The sequence below is a fragment of the Epinephelus lanceolatus genome, chromosome 22 (assembly GCF_041903045.1).
Source record: "Epinephelus lanceolatus isolate andai-2023 chromosome 22, ASM4190304v1, whole genome shotgun sequence".
Classification (NCBI taxonomy): Eukaryota; Metazoa; Chordata; class Actinopteri; order Perciformes; family Serranidae; genus Epinephelus; species Epinephelus lanceolatus.
The window spans coordinates 11,395,741-11,418,582 of record NC_135755.1 but is presented as its reverse complement, the minus strand read 5'-3'; the positions used below and the strand labels follow the sequence as shown (position 1 = coordinate 11,418,582).

At 40.2% G+C, this 22,842-nt stretch overlaps 1 protein-coding gene across 5 annotated transcripts in view; it reads right to left on the bottom strand.

Annotated features, from left to right (window-relative positions):
* arap2 (ArfGAP with RhoGAP domain, ankyrin repeat and PH domain 2) overlaps nt 1-22,842 on the bottom strand; it is a 259,679-nt gene that overhangs the window by 170,477 nt on the left and 66,360 nt on the right. For all 5 annotated transcript variants that reach the window (XM_033609726.2, XM_033609727.2, XM_033609724.2 and 2 more), the window contains exon 9: nt 21,557-21,750. In XM_033609726.2, the coding sequence (XP_033465617.2) occupies nt 21,557-21,750 (194 nt within the window). The remainder of the gene's footprint in view (nt 1-21,556; nt 21,751-22,842) is intronic.

Below are 22,842 nucleotides of genomic sequence, written 5' to 3'. Positions count from 1 at the left end.
AAATGTCAAACTATTCGTTTAGAATGTGCCAGTTAAAGGGTTTAGTTTGGTGTTTTTCAACCTGGTCCATATTTTCCCAAGTTTTTGTGTCTAACTGAAAAACAACAAATTTGGTCCAGTATTGAATAAGAGCACTGCATATGGCAGCAGCTGCACTTAAACTGTTTGTTTTTGCCACTGACAGGCTCAGATGATTGTTTTAAGTGTGTAAAAACATTATATAAAGGATCCCGACAGAGACAGACCTTTAGTTTAAGAATAAGTTCCTTTTTGTTTAACGAGAAACGGCCCCAAAATCGTTATCGCCCAGAACCAGACCCAATTTAAATACAAAGTAATTTGACACAAATAGGCTCAATTTGTTACTATACGTGTCCGACAACACTACGGAAAGGATCCCTACAGAGATAGACCGTTTTATTTAAGAGTAAGGCCTTTTTGTTTAACGAGAAACAGCCCCAAAATCGTTGTCGGCTGGAACCAGACCCAATTTAAATACAAAGTAATTTGACACTGATAGGCTCAATTTGTTACTATACGTGTCCGACAACACTACGGAAAGGATCCCTACAGAGATAGACCGTTTTATTTAAGAGTAAGACCTTTTTGTTTAACCAGAAACAGCCCCAACATGGCCATCGCCAAACCAACCAGACTCAATTTAAATAAAAAATTATTTCATTGTCGTAAAAAACACTTCATTTTGAAGTTGACAATCTACAAAACAAAACTCCTAAAAACAGTCTTTGTTCGTTTTGCCACTGTTCCAACAATCATCAACTATGGTTTGGTTGACATAAACCCTTAATTCACCCAGTTAGACGCGCAAACATGCCGGCTCCATTCACACTACAATTACTGTTCATTTAAATGAGTTCTGGTGGGTTTGGCGATGTAATATCAGGGCCGTTTCAAGTGAAACAAAAAGGATCTTGTACTTTAACAAAAAGGTCTATCTCTGTCAGGATCCTCTCTGTAATGTTGTCAGACACTTACAATTTTTTTTCCCCCCGTTAAAGGGGTTTTTTTGGGGAGTTTTTCCTTATCCGCTGCGAGGGTCATAAGGACAGAGGGATGTCGTATGCTGTAAAGCCCTGTGAGGCAAATTGTGATTTGTGATATTGGGCTTTATAAATAAAATTGATTGATTGAAAATTGATTGACAATATCAGTCTGAGCCTGTCAGTGGCAAAAACAAGCACTTGAAGTGGATGTAAATTGACAGGGCGACGGGAAAAATATGATCCAGGGTGCATCAGTTAGCCTTTAAGATTGGTTTTGGGATCTGATTAGGATTCCCCCTGACCCTCTCCCTGTGGAGGTATTCCAGGCAACAAGGAGGAGACCCCGGGTCAAATCCAGAACTGCCTGCGAATACCTTAGGAAGCCCAGGAGGAGCCAGAGGAATTGACTGGGAGAAAAACACCCCAACTGCAAGAGGCAGAAAATGAATAACTGAGAATTCTACTTTGCATTCAATCACTCTCCCATTTTTAATAGCCGGAAATTAAGTGTGAAAATGTTCATAATAAATCTAAAAACTGTTCAAAACAGCCAAATAAGAGAAAATGTCTTCCCAAAAGGGCCCCGCAAATGTTAAGGTCCTCCACTAGATACCACCTCATGCCGTTTTTTGGCCAAATTAGAGACCCTTCCTGATAAGGTGGGATCAATAGGTCGTCTCATTAAAATCTCAACTTGTTTTTCACATTGAGCTTGAATGTCATTTGGTCTAATGTAGACTAACACCAAAGAAGACCCACAATCACTGCGGAGACAGCCTCAGTCTCTGTTTGTGTGTGTGTGTGTGTGTGTGGGTTTTTTTTTAAGTAAAATGGCATTGGAAGTAGAGTGTAAGAGAAAATAGTTTGTGACAGAGTGATAACACACCCACAAGTCACCGGCCGATGACGCACATGCCAAGTGTGTGACGTGTGTTTGTGTTCAAGACAGACAGAAAGAGAGGCTTCTGTGTGTATGTGCGTGTATACCTGTGTGAAACAGCAAAGCTCTGCGAAAGGCAAAAGGTGCATCTGGGGAATCCAAAGCAACCCAAGCTTTCAGCCTCAATGTTTTCTGAGGCCCGTTTCAGAAATAGGGGTTAGATGCAGAGGCACAGTTTTCATAAGCTCCACTGTAACTCCGCATCACACCACGGCCCCTCCCTTCTCCACTTCACCCTCAACACTCACAGCCGTTCAGACCATTTTCTATAGCCTAGAGCTCAGAGGAGAGACAGAAAAACAGACAGAAAGACAGAAGAAGTGCACCTACGCCCACACACGTATAGGCACAACATCAAAATAGAGCAAAAAAACACAGGCGCCGAAGATTACAATACAGAAAACTACACAGACAAAGCCAAAAACGTGAGTCAAAAGATGAGGGAGAGAAAGACAACGAGAACACAAAGGAACGGGAAGGAGGGAGAAAGTATAAGTGAAAGAAGGTCTCGGTAATTCTCACTGAGAGTGGGTGAGACGAGTGAGGGGTCAGCTGAGCAGTTGACAGAAAGAAAAGTGAGTGTGGGTGTGGAAAGAGCCAGAACAAAACAGGAGCTGCGCCAACACTCCTCAACAGCGAATTACAAAATACTGCCTTAGCGAGGAGCGCTAAACGCTGCCATGCTGTGCCAGCTATAAAAGCATGTGTGTTTTCTGTGCTAACTGTTCTTCACCAACAAAACAATTTGCACTAATTACACCAAACAAAGAGAAGAAAATGAATGGCTCCATCTTTGTTGATTAGGCGCTCTTTGGGAATACATGGCCTGGCAGAGGGAAGACGTATGTGTGTGTGTGAGTGTATGTGCGGGAGAGCGCTGCCACGTCTCCTGCAGAATTCTTCAACTAATTAGCGACAAACTTCACACTGCAGCCAAATTTTGCAGATTGCAACACAAGGAGGAAGTCACTTAAATGTTTGCGTGCCGCCGGATTTCCAACCTGATCTTTCAGTCTTGTGTGGGTTGGTTCAATTGGGGCTAATGTTGTCAAAATCTTCATTTGACCATCATTAGCCCCGATTAGACTACTTCAAACAAATTTAGAGGACTGTGGTGAAAAACTCGAGCAATTATTCTCTTTTTCTAACACTTGTGCACAATGATACTGAGACAGAGTGAGTGGAAAGGAACATAGTGATGGGCTAGAGAGGAATTCCTATGAAGCATTAGCAGTAATTGAAGGGTGACGTTGGTATTTCTCAACATGGACCATGGGAACAACACTTTCAATTAATTCAATTACGAGCAAGAGCGCTGCAGTCGAAAGTGGCAAGACAGGCTGCAATGTAACCACTCAGGGCATATGCACATCTTCTATAATGTGCTTGTTTTTGCCACTGACAGGCTCACACTGTTATTCTAAGTGTGACAACATCATGGAAAGGATCCCTACAGAGACAGACCTTTTTTGTTTAATCAGAAACAGCCCCAAAATCACTTTTGGCAAACCCACCAGACTCCATTTAAATACACAGTAATTTTGTCATCGTAAAAGACACGTCATTCAGAGGCCGACAGAAACAAAATAAACGTTGGAAAAGTTGTCTTGGTTCGTCCTTCCGCTGTTCCTACAATCACCAACTCTGGTTTGGTTGAAATAAACCCTTAACTCATCCAGTTAGATGTGAATATCTGGTTAGGAGTCCGGTTAGATTGCTGTTTCTGGTTAAACACAACTGATTTAAAAAACATCTATCTCTGTAGGGATCCTTTCCATAATGTTGCCAGACACTTATATTAACAGTCTGAGCCTGTCAGTGGCAAAACAAGCACTTTTTGTAGACATAAATTAACAGCGCCCAAATGTAGCCTGTGTCAGAGCTGGCAGCTGCACCGTCAATTTCCATCAACTAAAAGTGTTTGGTTTTGTCACTGACAGGCTCAGATTGATATTGTAAGTGTCTGACAACATTATGGAAAGGATCCTGACAGAGATAGACCTTTTTGTTAAAGTACAAGTTTTTGTTTCACTTGAAACGGCTCTGATATTACCATTGCCAAACCCACCAGAACTCATTTAAATGAGCAGTAATTTTAATGTGTATAGAGTCAGCATGTTTTAATATCTAAGTGAGTGAATTAAGGGTTCATTTCAACCAAACCAGAGGTGGTGATTGTTGGAACAGTGGAAAGATGAACCAAGGTGGCTTTGGTGAGATGTATTTTGTTGATATGGAGTTTAACTGAGGTGTGTTTTGCCATGATAAAATTACAGTTCACTTAAATGTAGTCTGGTGGATTTGGTGATGGCCATTTCGGGGCTGTTTAAAAGAGCCAGAACAGTGACAGTAAGTTCTGGCATTGAAAATAAAATTTAGCACTGAAAAAGGAATAAATTGGCACTGAAAAAAACGCAGGCATTTAAAATGATTTTTATTTTATTTTGATATTTTTGTATTCTCATGTTTTTCAATGATCTTCTGATTTTGAAGCATGTCACTATTTTTCAGTGTCATTTTTTTTTTGTGACAACTGTTGTCCCCCCCCCCCCCATCTCTTTTTTCAGTTTCAACTTTCTGTCAATTTTCAGACTGCAAAAAATATAAAAATAAAATTCATTTCGAATGCTTGCGTTTTATTTTTTCCGTGGATTTTTTTTCAGTGCCAATGTTTCTTTTTTCAATGCTGAATTTTATTTTCGATGCCAAAATTTACTGTCACTGCTCTGGCTCTATTAAACAGCCCTGAAACAGCCATCGCCTAACCCACCAGACTCCCTTTGAATAAACAGCAATTTTATATCATGGTAAAACACACCTCATTCCTCATTCTCAGTTCATCTTTCCACTTTTCCAACAATAATCAACTCTGGTAAATACTGTACTTAAAAGATACTGAAAAAAGGAGTGACATTTAAAAAAAAATTAGAAGATCGTCATTGAAAAACCACATCAGAATGCAAAAACAAATCAAAATAAACTGCCCCGTTGTATCTCCATATTGTTTCTGGTTAAACAAAAAAGGATCTTGCTCTTTAACAAAATGTCTATTTCTGTTGGGATCCTTTCCATATCGTTGTCAGACACTAACAACAACAATCTGAGCCTGTCAGTGGCAAAAACAAACATTTTTAGTGGATGTAAATTGACGGTGCAGCTGGCAGCCCTGAAACAGGCTGCAATGTAACCACTGAGGGCATTTGGGCACCTTCAATGTACGTCCACTAAAAGTGTTTGTTTTTGCCACTGACAGGCTCAGACTGTGATTATAAGTGTCTGGCAACACTATGGAAAGGATCCCTACAGAGATAGATCATTTTTGTTTAATCAGAAACAGCTCCGAAATCCAACGTAAACTGACGGTGCACAAATGCCCTGAGTGGTTATGTTGTAGGTGGTTTCTCAGCTGTGAGCTGCAGCCATCTTGCTAAAAAACCTGTTGTCTCCATTAGTCACTTAGACACAAAAACATGGGAAAATAGGGTTCTGGGGTCCGTTTCACAAAGCAGGTTTAGTGAAAACTCAGAGTCTGTTAACCCTGAAATGAGGGAAACTCTGAGTTTTCCGTTTCAAAAAGGGAGGTAACTCAAACCAGAGAAAGAGGAGTAACTCTAGCCTGTTTCAGAGAAAGAGGTAACTTTAGCTCTCGGTCAGTTACCGTAGTAACAGACTCTATGAACCTAACCTGGTCGGGACCAGGTTTTTCTCAATGAACCTCGAGTTTCTCTCTGTCTCCGCCCTCTTTCAGAGCCACACACTCCATTTGATTTCCTCATTCATTCAGTCAGCAGGCGAGTTTTGGCGTAGCCTAGTTCTGCCGTCTGTCATTTTAAAAAATCATTAAAGAAATCAGAGTCAGTGTATTAGAAGTCCATTAGGCACAGTAGGTGGTGACTTTTTTCACTAACATGGCATGTCCTTTTGATAACGATCCTGTGGATGAAGGTGCAGCATTACTGCGCAGAGAATTAAATATTCGTCGGGAGATGGTTATCAGAACGCGCATAGATGTTCTAGCATTTCCACACAATTATCTTTTTGAGCAGAACCGTTTCACGTCACAGTCCATCATCTACACACACAACCTTATCCGTCCTTACATTTGCAACATTACCAATCGTAGTCATGCTCTCACATCCCAGCAGATATTGTGTGTTGCGCTGCGTTTCTTTGCAAATGGAAGTTTTTTGTACAATGTCAGAGACGCTGAGCACTTGAGTAAGGCAACTGTATGCAGGGCGGTCAGAAAAGTGTGCTCATTTTACGGGCATCTGCCTTCTTTCTGTTGGCTGAGTAGAAGTCTGTGTTAGTTTAAATAGGCTTAATTAGCCTATTTAACAGAACATGATATAGATCAGAAGACATTTATGTGTGTGAAAACAGCATTATGTTGGGGATAAAACAACTGCACAGTCAAACAGCCACTTAATATTTACTTTACAATGTAAAACATGATCAAAATGAGGTACCCCCATGAGATTATGCCGAGGTCTTACCTGTTTGAACAATGTTTTTATATTTCATCCTAAACTGCTGCCAAGTGCGCTTCTCCCCTGTGGGATTGCACCTAAATGAAATAAATTAATAGGCTACCATTCAAGCAGTTTTCCCCTGTAATATTATTGTGATTGCAAAGGACTACATTTAAACTTATGCATTCTCCCACTCCGTCTCCCTCTCTTTTGCAGCTGCAGCGGTGTTGCACTTCTTTTTGAAAACGTGTTCAAACTCGCCGTATGAGCGCATTAAGATTTCTAATTCTAGTGGGGTGAAAAATGCAGCCCTCCCCGTCCCCGTTGCCATGGTGACTCGTCGAATCGGGGCTCCATTGATGCTGGCTTTTTATAGTTGTGGTGCACGCGCTTAACTCCAGGTGAAACTACTCCGAGTTGATTAAACTGATTCAAATCAGCTGTTCTGGAACCGGAAACTCAGAGTTTCCTATCTCAGAGTAGATCAACTCAGAGTTCAGGATTAGACTCAGAGTTTGTTGAACCTGCTTTGTGAAACGGACCCCAGGTTATAAAATACCAAAAGTACTCTTTAAGGCACTCTCAGCTCAGAAAGAGAGGGTGCAAGAGACAGGCAGAGGAAGATAAAGAAAAGGAGCAGGAGACAAGTGAATTCACTTTATAGTGAGGTCCTAATTGAGCTAAAAGTTTTGATGTGAGGGCTCCGAAGCAGCAGAAACCATCAATTATACCCACATACAGTCATTTCTCTTTTGAATTCAGTTTGTTCGATGGTTTAAAGACGCTTGACGGCATAATGAGGGTTTGATGGTTTACATGTATTACTGCATAACTGTTCTGTCTCATACTGGAGGGACGTATGGAGGAGGAAGGCGCCTGCACTGTATGCACTGAATGTATGTGCATGAGAGTGCGTGGCTGTGCTGAGAGGGCAAAGCAGTCACCTATACCTAATGACCCTCATCCCTCTCAGGCAGCCAATTAGAGCACTGGGTGTTAGCGGCCGTCCAGCCCTTGCCACTCGTTACCTACCCAATATGTGCCGTGGCCTCCTGCCCTCTCCAATTAATTCACCAAGGATGGAGGGAAGGAGGGATGGGGAGAGGAAGTGGAGGCATTAGAGGTAAAAATAACTCACCCAATTACAACAGCAGAGAGGTAGGTGGCAATAATGGTGCTTATAGGGGGAAAGGGGAAAATACCCAGAGGTGAATGTGTGCACGCATGCGTGATTTTATACACTGTTTGTTCACATACTGTACTACAGAGAGCATTTCAAAGAATTTAAAGGGTTAGTTTGGGCTTATACGAGGCACTTATCCATGGTGAGTGTATTTCCTACAGTAGATGTCAGTCGGCACAATTTAGGTTTGGGGAAGCATGCCTGAGTGTCAACACAGAAGCTATGCTATGTACTGCTGTAGACAGGGGCAGCAGCAAAATGTATTTTAGCCACCTCAAGAGAGTCCCATTTAAAAACATCAATAACCAGGGGTGGAAAACATATTATATTACTGTAAAAGTCTGTATTTGTGCCCAGAAAAAAGCGTCTTCATTTGTCATTTGATTTCATGTAGTAAATGTACATGTGTTGCTGGGTCCTTCATCTTGATCGAAGTTATTAAAAAAATAGATATTACCAATCATTTTCAAATTCTAAAGTGCATCCTTAGAAATAAAAAAAGAAAAGACTATAGTATGCTTCTTCCCATGTCTGAGCATTTTAAGACTTGGAAGACTCATTTAAGACAATTAATGCCAATATATGTTAATGTTTAAATAGATGAAAATATAATTATTTGAGTTAATGCTTAAATAAATAAAAAACATAATTATATATACTATTGTTTAAATAAATAAAAAATATAATTATATATGCTATTGTTTAAATAAATAAAAAATATAATTATATATGCTATTGTTTAAATTAATTAAAATATAATTATATATGCTATTGTTTAAATAAATAAAAAATATAATTATATATGCTATTGTTTAAATAAATAAAAAATATAATTATATATGCTATTGTTTAAATTAATTAAAATATAATTATATATGCTATTGTTTAAAATTAATTAAAATATAATTATATATGCTATTGTTTAAATTAATTAAAACACAATTATATATGCTATTGTTTAAATTAATTAAAATAGAATTATATATGCTATTGTTTAAATGAATTAAAACACAATTAAATATGTTAGTTTAAATGAATTAAAACACAATTATATATGCTATTGTTTAAATTAATTAAAATATAATTATATATGCTATTGTTTAAATGAATTAATATAATTATATATGCTATTGTTTAAACATATAAAAAAATCAAATTATATATGTTAATGTTTTAATAAATGTAAATATAATCATATATTTTAATGCCTAAATAAATGAATAAATATAAAATAATATAATAAATGCGTAAATTAATGAATAAATAAATAGTTATGTAATTAAATGCGTAATTGTCACCATAAATAAATATGCAGCAAATCAAATGAGACATCAAATTTATAAATGTTAAATTTATTTGTTTATTTATTTATTTGTATAAATGTACTATTTCTTATTCATAAATGCCATCACACATTTATCTAGTTATACTTTTTTTTTGTTATTCATCGATACTGTAACTTGTTGCGGCAAAAAAAGATAAGTCTGTCAACTTCATCTATGAACAGTCAGGGGGCAGATTAAAGCCAACGATTGGCTGACCACTCTAGGCGTTCCAGGCGTTTGCTAAATGCTAATGTTTAAAGTTAGGCTCACTGGTTCGAACAAGGATTAATTCTTTACAGTTTTCGTGTGCTATCAAAATTATTTATGAATTTCTATGTTTACTTACAGCCGTTAAAACCCGGAGCAATATAACGGCTTCAGTTCCCAGACTAAAATTGCTGCCTGTGCAAAACAAAGCAGTGAAAATTATCTACATGTAATGCCAGCTTTAACTGACAATGATTTTCCTGGGTGGTTAAAACATGTTCTGCCCCCATCCACAGCAGTACATTGCTTAGCTGCTGTGGCAGTACTCCTGTCTGCTTCTCTAAACTGGAGGCTTGCGGACTGACATCTACTATAGGCAATACACTGACTACTTCAAAAGATCCAAACTATCCCTTTAAACAAGAAGCGACAGAACTAATTTATCAGCTCAAAGAGAATACAAATCAACCCAAATCAAGAAAAGTCACCAAATTCCTGCCCAATGCCAGAGAAATTGTCTCGTATCCAAAATGAATAACCTTAACCTGGTAAGTGCTGAGCAAAGGCGAACTCTAAATATTCCAGTCATGCATCCAATTATAATTTCTTTCAAAGCTTTTCAACCTCTCATTGTACGAGTCAGTCACTCCACGGTGCCGAGCTGCTCTAAAAGAAGCCAGACAAGTAAAGGCAGCCTCGACTTCTATCTCCAATTCCATGTCCACTCAACCGCTTAAGATGCTCTAAAAGCATGCAGGCAAAGACTGTCTCGCGGAGGTGTAGGTGAGTTTAAAAGAGCACACACTCAATGGAGACAAAAGACTTGTGATTATTTTAAACATCAGACAGTGGAGACAGAGGTCAAGGAAAGCAAAGAGCTGCGGTTGATAGTAAAAGATAAGAAAACGGAAGTGCAAGAAAACAAATACTTTGGTTGAACGTATAGAGATTAAAGAGAGAAATGGAAAGAGGCGATTGATGAATGCGCTTACAGCAAACCTGAAGCATAAGAATTTTTATATAACAGCTTTATATTATTACTTTATGTTATTTAGATACAAACAAAAAAGTATTCTGACAGTATCTCTGAAAGTCGTGTGTCAAAGTGACGAGAGGTTTTACATAGTGTAGTAAAAGTCACTGAGTTTGTCTGTGAGCCACTTGGCCAAAAGTATATTTAAAGAGTTTTACTGTGCATGTGGAGCACGGCTATAAAGACTTCATGAGTCTGATGCTGCTTCAGAGTGAGTCAGACATGGGGGAAAGTCCCACATGTGCAAGTCACAAGCAAGTCTCAAGTCTTTACCTTCAAGTCTCAAGCAAGTCATATGTCACATACAGCAAACATCTCCTCACGATCCGCTAGCTCCGTTGTGTTTGACAACATTGTTGAACGTAAGCAGAAGTGACGCCCAACGCTGCTTAGCGTGCCTTTAATATTGAATTAAAGCCAAGTCCTTTCGAGTCATCTGTCTCAAGTCAAAGTCAAGTCTCAAGTCATGAATACAAAGTCAAAGTCAAGTCGAGACTTTTATCAACGTTAGTCAAGCAAGTCTCAAGTCTCACCTGTTCAGGCTTTCCTACTCTCTTTGAGTGGGTAAGCCTGAACAGATGTTTTGTTTATGTTTGTTTTGTTTGCTTTTTAAACTGATATTTGTTTGTTTGTTTAGTTGTAAAATGTTGAATTATCTTGTACTTTGTATTTTATTGTATTTTACTTTATTTTTTAGGGCTGCACCCAAATATTCGGATATTCGAATATTCGTTTCTATGGGTAGGTATTCATTATGAAAATCTGGTATTCGATATTCATTTTTTTCTTAACTTTTTTTTTTTTTTTTTTTACATTTTTTTGGTGCTAAATGTAGTCTTTTTGTTGTTGGTAAATGTAGGTTATCAATAAAAATCAAAATAAAAATCAAACTTTTAAATTGCATTGTTAAAAATGTGAAAATATAGTATAGCCTACCAACTGAGCTTGTGCGCACAGCACGCTTGAGCGCATCCGTCTGAGGCTGTGGATCAATGCCAGGTTTTACCACTTTATCACTATTCCCTCTAACTTGTAGCTGTTTTTTCGTTATCTTTTGAATTTAATATGAATTATGGAACCGTTTTTGTCAACGTTTGTTTCCCCCGTTTTGTACAATAAATTATTGTTTAAAGTTTCAACAAGTTTCTTTTGGAGTGCGTGACACAAGTGTGTTTTGAAAACGACCGCGGACTGTCACCTGCTCAACGCATCAGTACCTTCGGATGCCATGACAGTAATAGCCAATAATGTCAAAATATCATTTACAGACCGATTTAACAGACGATCACTGCTGCCCGACCCGCAGGTCCATTTGCGGGTCCCACGGGTTACGGGTCGACCCGCGCATCACTACTCAGCTCAGTCTATAAGGCTGTACACACAACAGTAGGCTATAGACATTATATTCTATTCAGGCCGGCAGAACCAGCAGCGCATCTGCTCTACAGTGCACGGCACTGCTGATTAACCATTTTATTGCAGCACAGTGTGTCTGCCAGCAACCAATTACTTGCAGAGGCTTCCTACAGGTTGTTTCAACGGTTCTGATTTAATCATAAGACAAATTAAACAGGATGACTAGCCAATGTGAAAATCAAAAGAAAGCATAGAATAATGTACTGAAGGAGACTGTCGTGCCATCACATTGCTGTCGTGCCATCACATTGCCATCATCCCCCCCCCCCATTTGAGCTCTGGTGTGGACCAAATGAGCGAACCCTGGTCTGCTTGAAAACTGGGGGTCTCGGTTCACTTGCACAGTGAGCCCTGGTGCGGTTCGCTTACAGTGGGAAATGCAAACGGACTATCCAGCGAACCAAAGAGAGGAAGTGAGGTAGAGCGCAGTGCATTTTGGTGTTTGGTTGTTTTTGTGGTGACCAAGCCAGCTGAAGGGCATGGATTCGATTCAATCGAACCGAGTCCCCCAACTATCCTGGTGTGAATGTGCCCCTAGTTGAGATTCTCTTGACTGACATAAAGGACAAACAATGGCGCTGTCTATGTGCATCCAGAGCTATGTCAACGTCAGCACTGTACAGAGACAGAACAAACGTTACATGGTAAATTCTAAAACTATAGCTATGACTTGTGTAAGCTATTTGTTAAAATGCTTCTTAGCAAAATGCTCTGACAATTTGAAGGTGGTCTTTTATTGTGGTAAGTAAACAACAGAAGGTGTGAAGCGGTAAAGCCCTGCCGTGACAGTGTGATAAAAAAAAAAAAAAGTGTTACCATCTTGGTTCACACTGTGTCAGGGCTAAGAGCTTTTTTTTTTTACTGTGTTTACATTCAACTATAAATAGTGCTTCACTGCAAACAAAGATAGCCGTTGGCTGCCTCCCCCGGTTAGTTAATTTGCACAACTGCTCTTAATGGTGAATTCTTGTGAGTTGCAAAATGTTCCAAAAATACTGTATCGTTTGATGTGAACATATCTTAACATACTAAACTTAGATGCTAAACAAGGTAAACATTAAACCTGGTTAACATCAGTGTGTTAACATTGTCTTTGAGAGCATGTTAGTGTCGCTATGCCAACACCTCATATCTACTCTCAAACCCTGGTTTTAAATGTTTGGTGACTCATCCTGCACTCAGGGACATATACAAAAGTTCGTCAAATTAAATGAGACTTTGGTCGATTAGCTAGCCACACTGGTCATATAAAACCGCACATCACTGTTTGGGGGTTGTAGTAGCTGATTGAGCAATATGGAGAGAGATCGGAAGAGATGTGTGTTTGGATATCTGTGGGCAAATCTTTCATCTCTCCCTCGTTCTCCTGATCTAACAACACACTCTCACTCAGACATCATCACATATCAACGTTTGGTCATGGACTTTCCATGTCAAGATACGACGTGCAAGGTACCATGGGTGCTTTGGTTGTTATTTCTGGGACACATGTCAGCTTCTACCTGTTACATGCATTGTCTGTTTTCAAGATACATTTCTGTTCATTCACAGGAAATGTACAGTTTACATACAGTCTCTTTCAAAATAAACCTACAACGTCGGTACAACACCACAGTTTGATGTTTTTATTCCTTCAACCACTAACGCATGTAGTTGGGTTTAGGAAAAAACGGGTTTTGGTTTTAAAATCTTACAGGACACAAATACCAGCCTCCTGGGTGAAAGTCAGTGGTTTTCAGACCCATCCACAACCTTTCCCGCCTGCCCTACTAGGACTTCTGCTGCCTTAACTTTCATTATCGTCCCACCACGTTTCCCTTGACGCTGTCTAACGCCGGTAAATAATAACAGCAACTGCCTGCGTATCATGCCAACTTGAAAGAATGACTTTCTTGAAGGTGTCTGATGCCAGAAGTCACAGACAAAGTTCTATGTTTCGATGACTTTGGAGTGAGACGGGGTTAGGACCACATTCTTGTCTCCTGACTCGACCAACTCAACCAACAGCAAACGCACGTGGTTACGTTAAGCCAACAAACGCACATGGTTGGTTTTAGGAAAAAATAACAAGGTTTGGCTTTACAATCATACAAGAAGCAAACTCTAGCCTCTTGGGTGAAAATCAGTGGTTGTTGGAACCCTCCCGCCCATTCTACTCGGACTTACGCCCCCTAAACTTACATTGTTGTTTGGCTGCGTTTCCCCGTGCATCATGCCAACATGAAAGGATGCCCTTTTTTGCAATGTATGACTTGTGCCCAATGCCCAAGTTCTGGTTTTTGCAACCTCTGAGTGAGACCAAATTGAATCTAACGGTGACGGAGGTGTGTGTGGAGCCAACAGTCCACTCAGCAACAGACTCTCAAACTCTGTAGCTCTGTCACTCTTCCTTTCCAGGCCCACCAGGTAACCCGGTGTTTTAACGTCACAACGCTACAAGTTCTGGGTTATTCCATCAGGCAATGTTTGCAGAATTGTGGGCTCACAGATAGTGTACATAAAGGGTTCAAAGAGTTTGCCAGAGAGCTCACATACCCTTAGAAATATGACAGTGGGACAGCCCAAAACCCTCACACCCTTAGTGGGAACGCTCCTTAAGGGCCCTGAGTCCCTGAGTGTGGACAGCGCATGTAAAGTAGAGCACAAGCAGAAGTAAAAATTGCACTTCTATTCATAGTTAAACAGAAACATCGCACCAACCCGCACACACAGTAGTGTAGAGTGCATTTCAAATATGCTGATTATCTTTTAGATGTATCAGGTATGCCAAAAGAAACAGAACTCATTACAAGAGGAAGTGCCTCGGTGAAACGAGACTCACTCCAGTGTCACAAATTCTACAAAACGGCCTTGCAGTCTTGGGATGATGTTAATTGTTACAAAGAAGATCTTGAGAAGAGCAAATGAGAAAGAGATTTAATTAAAGCAGAGATTAATTAAATCCTCAGTCTCGCTGTTATTGTATACTCAGAATACCTTTCCCCACCAGAGAAGGCTCCACTGCATGTGTAACTTTTATTAAGTAGGAATGAAAGGGAGGGAAAAGGAAGCATATTTTGTTTTAGACAAAAAGCTGTGTTTAACCAACGCCAGTACAAGAAACAAGAATTATACTGAACAAAAATTTAAATGCAAAACTTTTGGTTTTGCTCCTATTTCATACAGGTTGAAGTTAAAGGTTTAGGACTTTTTTTGTACTGAATAGATAAATTTCTCTCATATTTTAGTCACAGATTTGTTAAAATCCATGTTAGTGAGCATTTCTCCTTTTCCTAGATAACCCCTCCACCTGACAAGTGTAGCTTATCAAGAAAGGATGGATGTGGAGGTCCTGAGCTGGTGTACATGTGGTCTGCGGTTGTGAGGCTGGTTGGATGTACTGCCAAATTCACGTTTATGTCATTGGAGACAGCTTAGATAGTGAAACGAACATTCAGTTCATAGGCAACAGCTCTGGTGGGCATTCCTGCAGGCAGCATACTAATGGCATGCTTCCTCAAAGGTTGTGGCATCTGTGGCATCATGATGTGTGATCAAACTGCACATTTTAGAGTGGCCTTTAATTGTGACCATCCCCAGGTATAACTGTGTAGTAATGAAGCTGTTTCATCAGCATCTTAATATGCCACACCTGTCAGGTGGATGGATTATTATAGAAAAGTAAAAGTGCAAACTGACAGAACAAAACTGCGACCAAAGATTGAGAGAAATACATCTACTGAATGCATGAAAAAAAGTCTTAGATATTAAACTTAAACCTGTGAAAAAAGGGAGCAAAAACAACTACATTTAACGCCTCGAGGTCGTATGCTAACACAAACCTCTCAAGTCGCAAAAACATGGATGCTTCACAAACATCTTCCCCCGGGCAGCACAGAGGATTTATATAATCAGCACATTTTCAATGCGGACACCCAAAATTATTAGTGTCATCAATTCAGTACCTGACCAAATGTCTCTCCTTCTATTCCTGCGTTATTACGTTGAATAATGGCCAGAAAAGTGTTTATGCAGAACATTATGATGTCACGGTGAAGCTGACCTTTGACCTTTGGGATATAAAATGTCATCATTTAATGTCATTATTTTATCCTAATAGACATTTGTGAGAAATTTTGTCATAATTAGTTAAGTAATTCCTGATTAATGGCCAGAAACATGTTATTTGAGGTCACAGTGACCTTGACCTTTGACCTTTAACTACCAAACACGAATCAGTTCATCTTTGAGTCAAAGTGGAAATTTGAAAAAAAAATCCCTCAAGGCATTCTTGAGATATCACGTTCACAAGAATGACATAGACAAGGTCACAGTTACCTTGAACTTGGCCTTTGACCTTCAACTACCAAAAACAAATCAGTTCATTCTTGAGTCTAAGTGGGCGTTTGTGCCAAATTCGAAGAAAAAAAAACAAGGCATTCTTGAGATATCACATTCATAAGAATAACTCACACAAGGTCACAGTGACCTTGACCTTCCACCATTGACTGCCAAAGTTTCAGTTCATTGTTGAGTCCAAGTGAACATTTGTGCCAAATTTGAAGAAATCCCCTCAAGATGTTCTTGAGATAAAGCATTAAAAAAAAACGAGACAGGCAAAAATCCCTCAAGGCATTCTTGAGATATCACTTTCATGAGAATGACACGAACAAGGTCACAGTGACCTTGACCTTTGACTCCTACCATCAAAATATAATTAGTTTTTCTTGAGGAACAGTGGACATTTGTGCCAAATTTGAAAAAGTCCCTCAAGGCATTTTTGAGATACTATGTTCACGAGAATGAAACAGATGCAAGCTCATGGTGACTTTTGACGTTTGACCTTTGACCACCAAAATCAAATTAGATCAAGTTTGAGTCCCTGTGGACATTTTTGCCTCCTTGAGATATCGTGCTAACATGAACGGAACAGATGGACGGATAGACAACCCAAAAACATAATACCTGTGGCCATGGCTATCGCCAGCACATGCATCCCAGATCATTCTCAGAGTAAACGTGTGTGTGTGACACACTTTGCGCTTCATCTGACTTTCTTTACCTTGGTGTTAAAATGACCTTAAACACAGCTTCATCACAGGGCTTACAGCCCATGAGAAATGGGGTAGGGGTGGTGAAGGAGGAGTTGGGAGGATGATGTTTCCAATAGCTCGTTCATCATGTTAGATTAAATACTCCACTCCACTGAACTTGAACAGGGCAACGGTCTACCTCCCTCCCCGCGCTCTCACTCTCCATCACTCTCTCCTTTTTCCTTACAAACCGCCGACGCTCGTTTCTCACTCGTGCACCTCCACCCTTTTCACTTCATCTTTCTACTTCTGTCTCTTTGTTTCTGTCTCTTATTCTCTCCTCTTCCATTCCCCGCCTCCTTTTCCTCTCTCTGCAAAAACGCACTGCCGCTGCCGCATTTATGCCGGGGATTTAGCTCGTAAGCTGAAATAATACAATTAATTTGTCCTCTCTCTCTGATTCCCTCTTTCCCTGCATTTCTCCCGCTGTCTCAGATCAAGGAAGTGGAAATGTGCTGACATGGAGTGATACCCAAAAGAGAATTCTAACAAAGATGTTTGTTCACGCTAATGAAGAAAATAATGAAAGGCAAACAAGAAAACTAAAAAGATAGAGCGAAATGAAATGAGAGCCAAAGAGGGAAGGAGATGAGCTGGATGCGTGTATCAAATATGCACACAAATATGTGTGAGGCACTTTAAGAAATAGTATCACTGCGTGTGAGATATCTTTCAATCTCAGATAGGATATCTCGCTGCCGGGACAGGAGTAGGCGGAGAACGGAGTCTCTGTACGTGAGCAGGGACTATCAGGGGCTTAATTGGACTCACATCAAATAAGAAAGACTCAAGAGAAACTACGTGTGAAAGTGAAAACTGATCTCTACTTTATTCTGCTGTTAAGAGGAGATGTGAGTTATCAAAAGACAGTATTAGTTTGTTGAAGTGTATTCTAAGTACACAGCTAAGTAAAGGACTGCTGACTTTTTAGGCTCTTTGGTCATGTGTCAGCAAGAGGCTCCAAAATGATCTCTGAAACAAATACAAAGTCCTATAAATAAGCACACTAATGTTTTAGCAGCATGCCGAATGATTTAAGAAAAAGACTCAGGGTTTTTAGAATCGACTCATACCAGGAACCAAAAGTCACAATATCTCCACCTCTTGTGTTTGAATTTTGACAATTCAAAAACAGAACTGGTCTAAACATGGTGCCAGAAGGAAGACAGTGTAGTTACCAAAAGAGTTTCAGCTCTGGTGGGCATTAAAGTTTTCAGATATTTGTGTGGCGTTAGCCGGCAGCAGGGTGCACTGACTATCTGAGGCGCAGCCCAGCTGGACAGCAACATTGTTAGACGTTGATATTTGGTTGAATTTGGGTTGTGACATGAGGTGACCAAAATTCAATGTCAGGACAATGTCCAATGCCAACATCAATGGATGCAGAACAGTGACAACAGATGGCATTTGTATTTTGTTGGTTTTAAGTTGTGTTGTTAAGTCACCAAAATCCAACGTCTTCCAGACGTCACATGCTACCATCAGCTTGGCGTAGAATAAGTCACAAGATATAAAGAACAAAACCCAACGTCTGCAAAACTACATAATGTTCACGTCCACACAACATGAAATTCTACCATCCTTTGATATCTTAAATATCGTCAACCCAATTTTCATTCCAATGTCTGTCTGATGTAAGAGTCCAACGTCTTTCTTTTCATGTCTCTTTTGAACGCTGGCCCCATGTACGCCAAGTCTTTCCAAGCGGAACAAATTCAATTCCAACCAGCTACCTTTTGTTGCATGCGGCCCCCTTTGTCTTTCTTCCCTTTCTTTTTCAGCTGTTCTTTCCAATCAAGGTAAAAAAGCTGCCCAAAAATTCTTCCTAAAAAAGTTACCAGTACCAGTACCATTAAAATGATACAGATACCAATAGAGTACTTCGTTCGACACCCATGAAGGACTGCTACAATCACCCAGCTAACGTTACCTAATGGTTATTAACGAGTTTAACGGCAGTTGAGCCACTTCTGTGTCAGTGTGAGTTTGTTGGAACCATTTTAATGACTCAGTGAGCAGCTCTGGAGAAGGCAGCAACAGAAAGTTTGCTGATGTGGTGGAGAGGTCGGACAGGTTTGGGATCTGACCCCTGGTGCAAACAAGATCAAATTCAGGTAACGTTTGACTGGACACATTTGGATACCACTTGGTCCTGAGCTATTTTGGTCGATACATTAACAGTAAAGAACACAGATACCCAGCCCTATTGAACATGGACCAAACTGAGGAGAGATTAACTGAGAAAGTCTGTAAATATGTACTTTTTATGACTCTTCTCTGCCAGATGGGAGCAAATTCATGAGATGGAAGAACTTGAGGAAGTACATTTGCCTCCGAAACAGACACAGCCACATCACCATACAAGTATAAATGCTCACAACGACGTAAGCCACTTGCGCTAGCTCTGAGTACAGCCAACTATTAATGACTTTAAATCTGCCTTTAGGGTTCATATTTTCCGTATAGGTCACAAAAGAGCAGTAAGGATAGCAGCAGCAGGGCACTTGGGCCAATTAAGGGAAATATTTAGGCCAGCAAGAGGGTGAACGGGTAAACCAAAAGGGCACTTAGCACATCAGAGGATCACTTGGGGTCACTGTGTGATATTTGGGCAACAATGATGCTTGAAGTGCCTCTTCAGAGCACAAAAAAAAAATCTGGCTGAACAAAGAGCGACTTGGCACTGAGAGCAAAAAGGGCTGGGGCAGCCGCTGACACTTATAGTGCTGCTGGCTGACTTGCCTGGAGTGCACTACTTTTAAAGTCGATGAGAGGAGCAGGGTTGAATTACTAACCACAACTGCCCCAGGGCCCCAAACCCTCAAGAGTATCAACGGCCCCGAATTTTATTACAAGTTGGCCGGTTTGACTTTTGTTTTATTAAAGGGCAACTATGGTATTTTTCAACCTAAACCCCATTTTCCTAAGTTTTTTGTGTCTAAGTAACTAATGGAGACAACAATTTAAATCAGTCCAGTACTGAACGAGACCACTGCAGCTGACAGCAGCAAACAGGCTGGGAAATTGTGCCCCGTCAGTTTCCATCCACCAAAAGTGTCTGTGTTTGCCACCGACATGCTCAGATTGTTATTCTGAGTGTCTGACATCACGGAAGGGATCCCTACAGAGTAAGATCCTTTTTGTTTAACCAAAAACAGCCCTGAAATTACTATCACCAAACCCACCAGACTCCATTTATTTTATCATCGTAAAACACACTTCATTCAGAGTCAACAGAAATAAATTAAAACTCACACAAACACTCTTGGTTCATCTTTCCACTGTTCCAACAATCATCAATTCTGGTTTGGTTGAAACAAACCCTTAATTCACCCAGTTAATTGTGAAAATATACTGAGTCTATATATGCTTAAATTACTGTTTATTTCAATGGGGTCTGGTGGGTTTGACAAGGGTGATTTTGAGGCTGCTCCTGGTGTGTGTGTGTCCCTTTGTCTCATTCTGTGTTGTCGCCAGGTAGATAACTGATCAGTCAATCCGATCAGAGCTGATCAGAATGATGGATGAGAGGAGCAGCTGATGCAGAGGCAAGTGAAAACAAACTTTTAGACCCAGAGCAATGAACACTTTAGTTTCACTTTAACTACACCTGACATTCTCCTGCTCCGTCTGGGCCTAGAGTGCGCTCTGCACTCTGATGCACGCAATGAATAACAAAACGGTATATATATTTCAATAGCTCTCTAAATAATGGTCCAGCTCCAAACGTAAGAAAACAATACGTGGCAGCACAGCCCGTTCTCAAGTCATGGAAAGTTCTGAAGTCGTCAGATACTATCGCTTTGTCAGTGATTTTGGCAGACACCAATTCAGACGCGGCCGGACACCACTTTTCGTAACAATATGATACACCTTAGGACTGCCTCAGTTTGAAACACTGCCATTAACTATATAACATAGAAGCCAGAAAGTCCCTTTAAGGTGGACGGGAAGGGAGTGGTGGTGGATGGGTCAAACAAACCCTGGATTTTCACCCAGGAGCCCAGTGTTTGATTACCGTATGAATGTAGAGTCAAACCATGATTTTTTTTTTTTTTGGCACTTAACCGTGGGTTTTTGTTGCGCAAGGAAATAAACAAAAATATGAGTTGTTTTACCGACGTATTAAGTTCATCTTAAAAAAGACGCTATGCATCTCATGAGCAGAAACTGTACATTTCCTGTGAAAAGGGGATGTGTATTTTGAAAGGACATAAAATGGACGTACTGGAACGTCAATAACAAACACAACAAGTTTCCTAGTCTGTAATTTGTAGACGCCCAAGCAGTGATATGTGACAAGTCGGGATGTGAACAGGTTGGGCGGCTGATGTAAAGTGTACCATTCCTCATTTTCACATGTATATTAGGTCTGGACCAGAAAACCTAAGTCCTCGTTTAAAACTAAAAGCCTTTGAGTGTTTCATTTACAATCAATCCATAAACTAGGCGTGTTTGAGCACCTGTCGGACCAGCCATCAAAGCGAAGCAGCACCTTCTTCTTCTTCCACTGTACCAAGCTGGTTTGTTTTCACTGACTATATATCCACTATACTTTTATTTTAGCCCACTTTTAAAGGTTGCTAGTCGTAGTTGTGCTGGCGTGTCTGGTCAACAAAGCCTCATAAATAACTTGGCTACATTTAGTGTGTCCTATGTACTAACATGTGCTCATACAAACCAAGAATAGAGCACAATATATCTCAGGACCCTGAACCCTGAGGCATTTTCACACATATATATTTACTTTTCAAATTACACATTCATGAAGCTCCCCGTATCTTTCATGAACATCTCCATCTCTGCCTTATCTGCTTCAAATAGGCTGTGATTATCATCTTCCCCTTTTTCAAACAGGAAACTGTCATCCTGTAGAGAGGAAGTCCCGGCGGTGTTGGAAGTACCTGTTCTGTTTTGCAGAGCCTGACTTTACTCCCCGCCAGGGACACCAGCACTCTGCCTTTGTAACCGCGGAGCTCCAACAAGCCTCGCTTGTTTGTGGAGGAGGGGTGGGAGAGGCTGTCGGAGTGCTTCTGGGAGCCGCAGGCGGGGGGGCGCGTGGCCGTCTGAAGAGTTTCCATCCACTCCTGGCGCTCCCCTGTGGACATGTGCATGAGTGAGAGACTGAAACCGAGAAACAGAGAGGTGCATGTGGATACAAGTGTGTGTGTGTGAAAGAGAGTGAAAGCAAGAGAGAAAGAAATCAAAAAAGGCCAGAAAGAGAACTAGACAAAGAGAGATCAGGGCATCTTAAAGTCTTTGAATCATAGTGTTACATGTAAGTCATCATTTTTACATCCCTTCAGTGAGCTACACTGCCTTGTTGGCTGCTAAACCTCCTCTGCATACTGATACAGAGTCTAAAAGAAAAGTAACTGAAACATGGGATGAGCTACGATTGGTGAAAATTAACTTTAAATTAAATTAGCCCCTGGAAAAAAGAATATCCTGCAAAGCTGAAAAGTGCAAAGTCTAGCACTCGAGATATAGATAGCTGCTACTCTGAGATTTGCAAGCCTCGAGCAAGATGTGGCCAGGGTAATTTGAGTCAAACACACCACCTAATTAAAATATATAATTAAAGAATATAGCTTCTAATGAGACTCTGCTACAGTTCTGTGAATCCACTAATTTGTCTCAACCTGGAAAACGACGGAGCAAAGTCACAGAAAGGTGTAGTCTTTAAGTGGCTGTTTAGCTCGGTTGTGATGGAGTACGACTTTGATTTGATGTGAGGAAAATGTCTGGTGGCTACGCGCAGCCCCCATTAGCTACAGATGCTACCACACCTCAAGTTTCACAATCTCACACAGCACATGCACAGTTTACGATGATAATGGTGACAGATTTGCCACTCAGAATAAGATAACGGATCCTTGAATTCAGATAGATGTAGACAAAAGCCATCGACTAACAACTGTGCAGGCTGAAATGACAAATGTCGCGTTGGCAGATTTTATTGTCTGTAGCTAGCTAGCTAATTAAGCTAACATTAGCTACAAGAATTGGCTGTAAACAGTGGCCACATACCCAGCTGACTTTAAATTAGTAATCTGAAAGGGTTTTTTTAAATATGCAATTGATGTATCTGTGAGACACGCAGGGCTTTCAACAAAAACTTCAATGTAAACCCATCCGTGTCATTATCATACACTCAGAGCAACAAAGGACACTTTTAAAGATCGTGAAA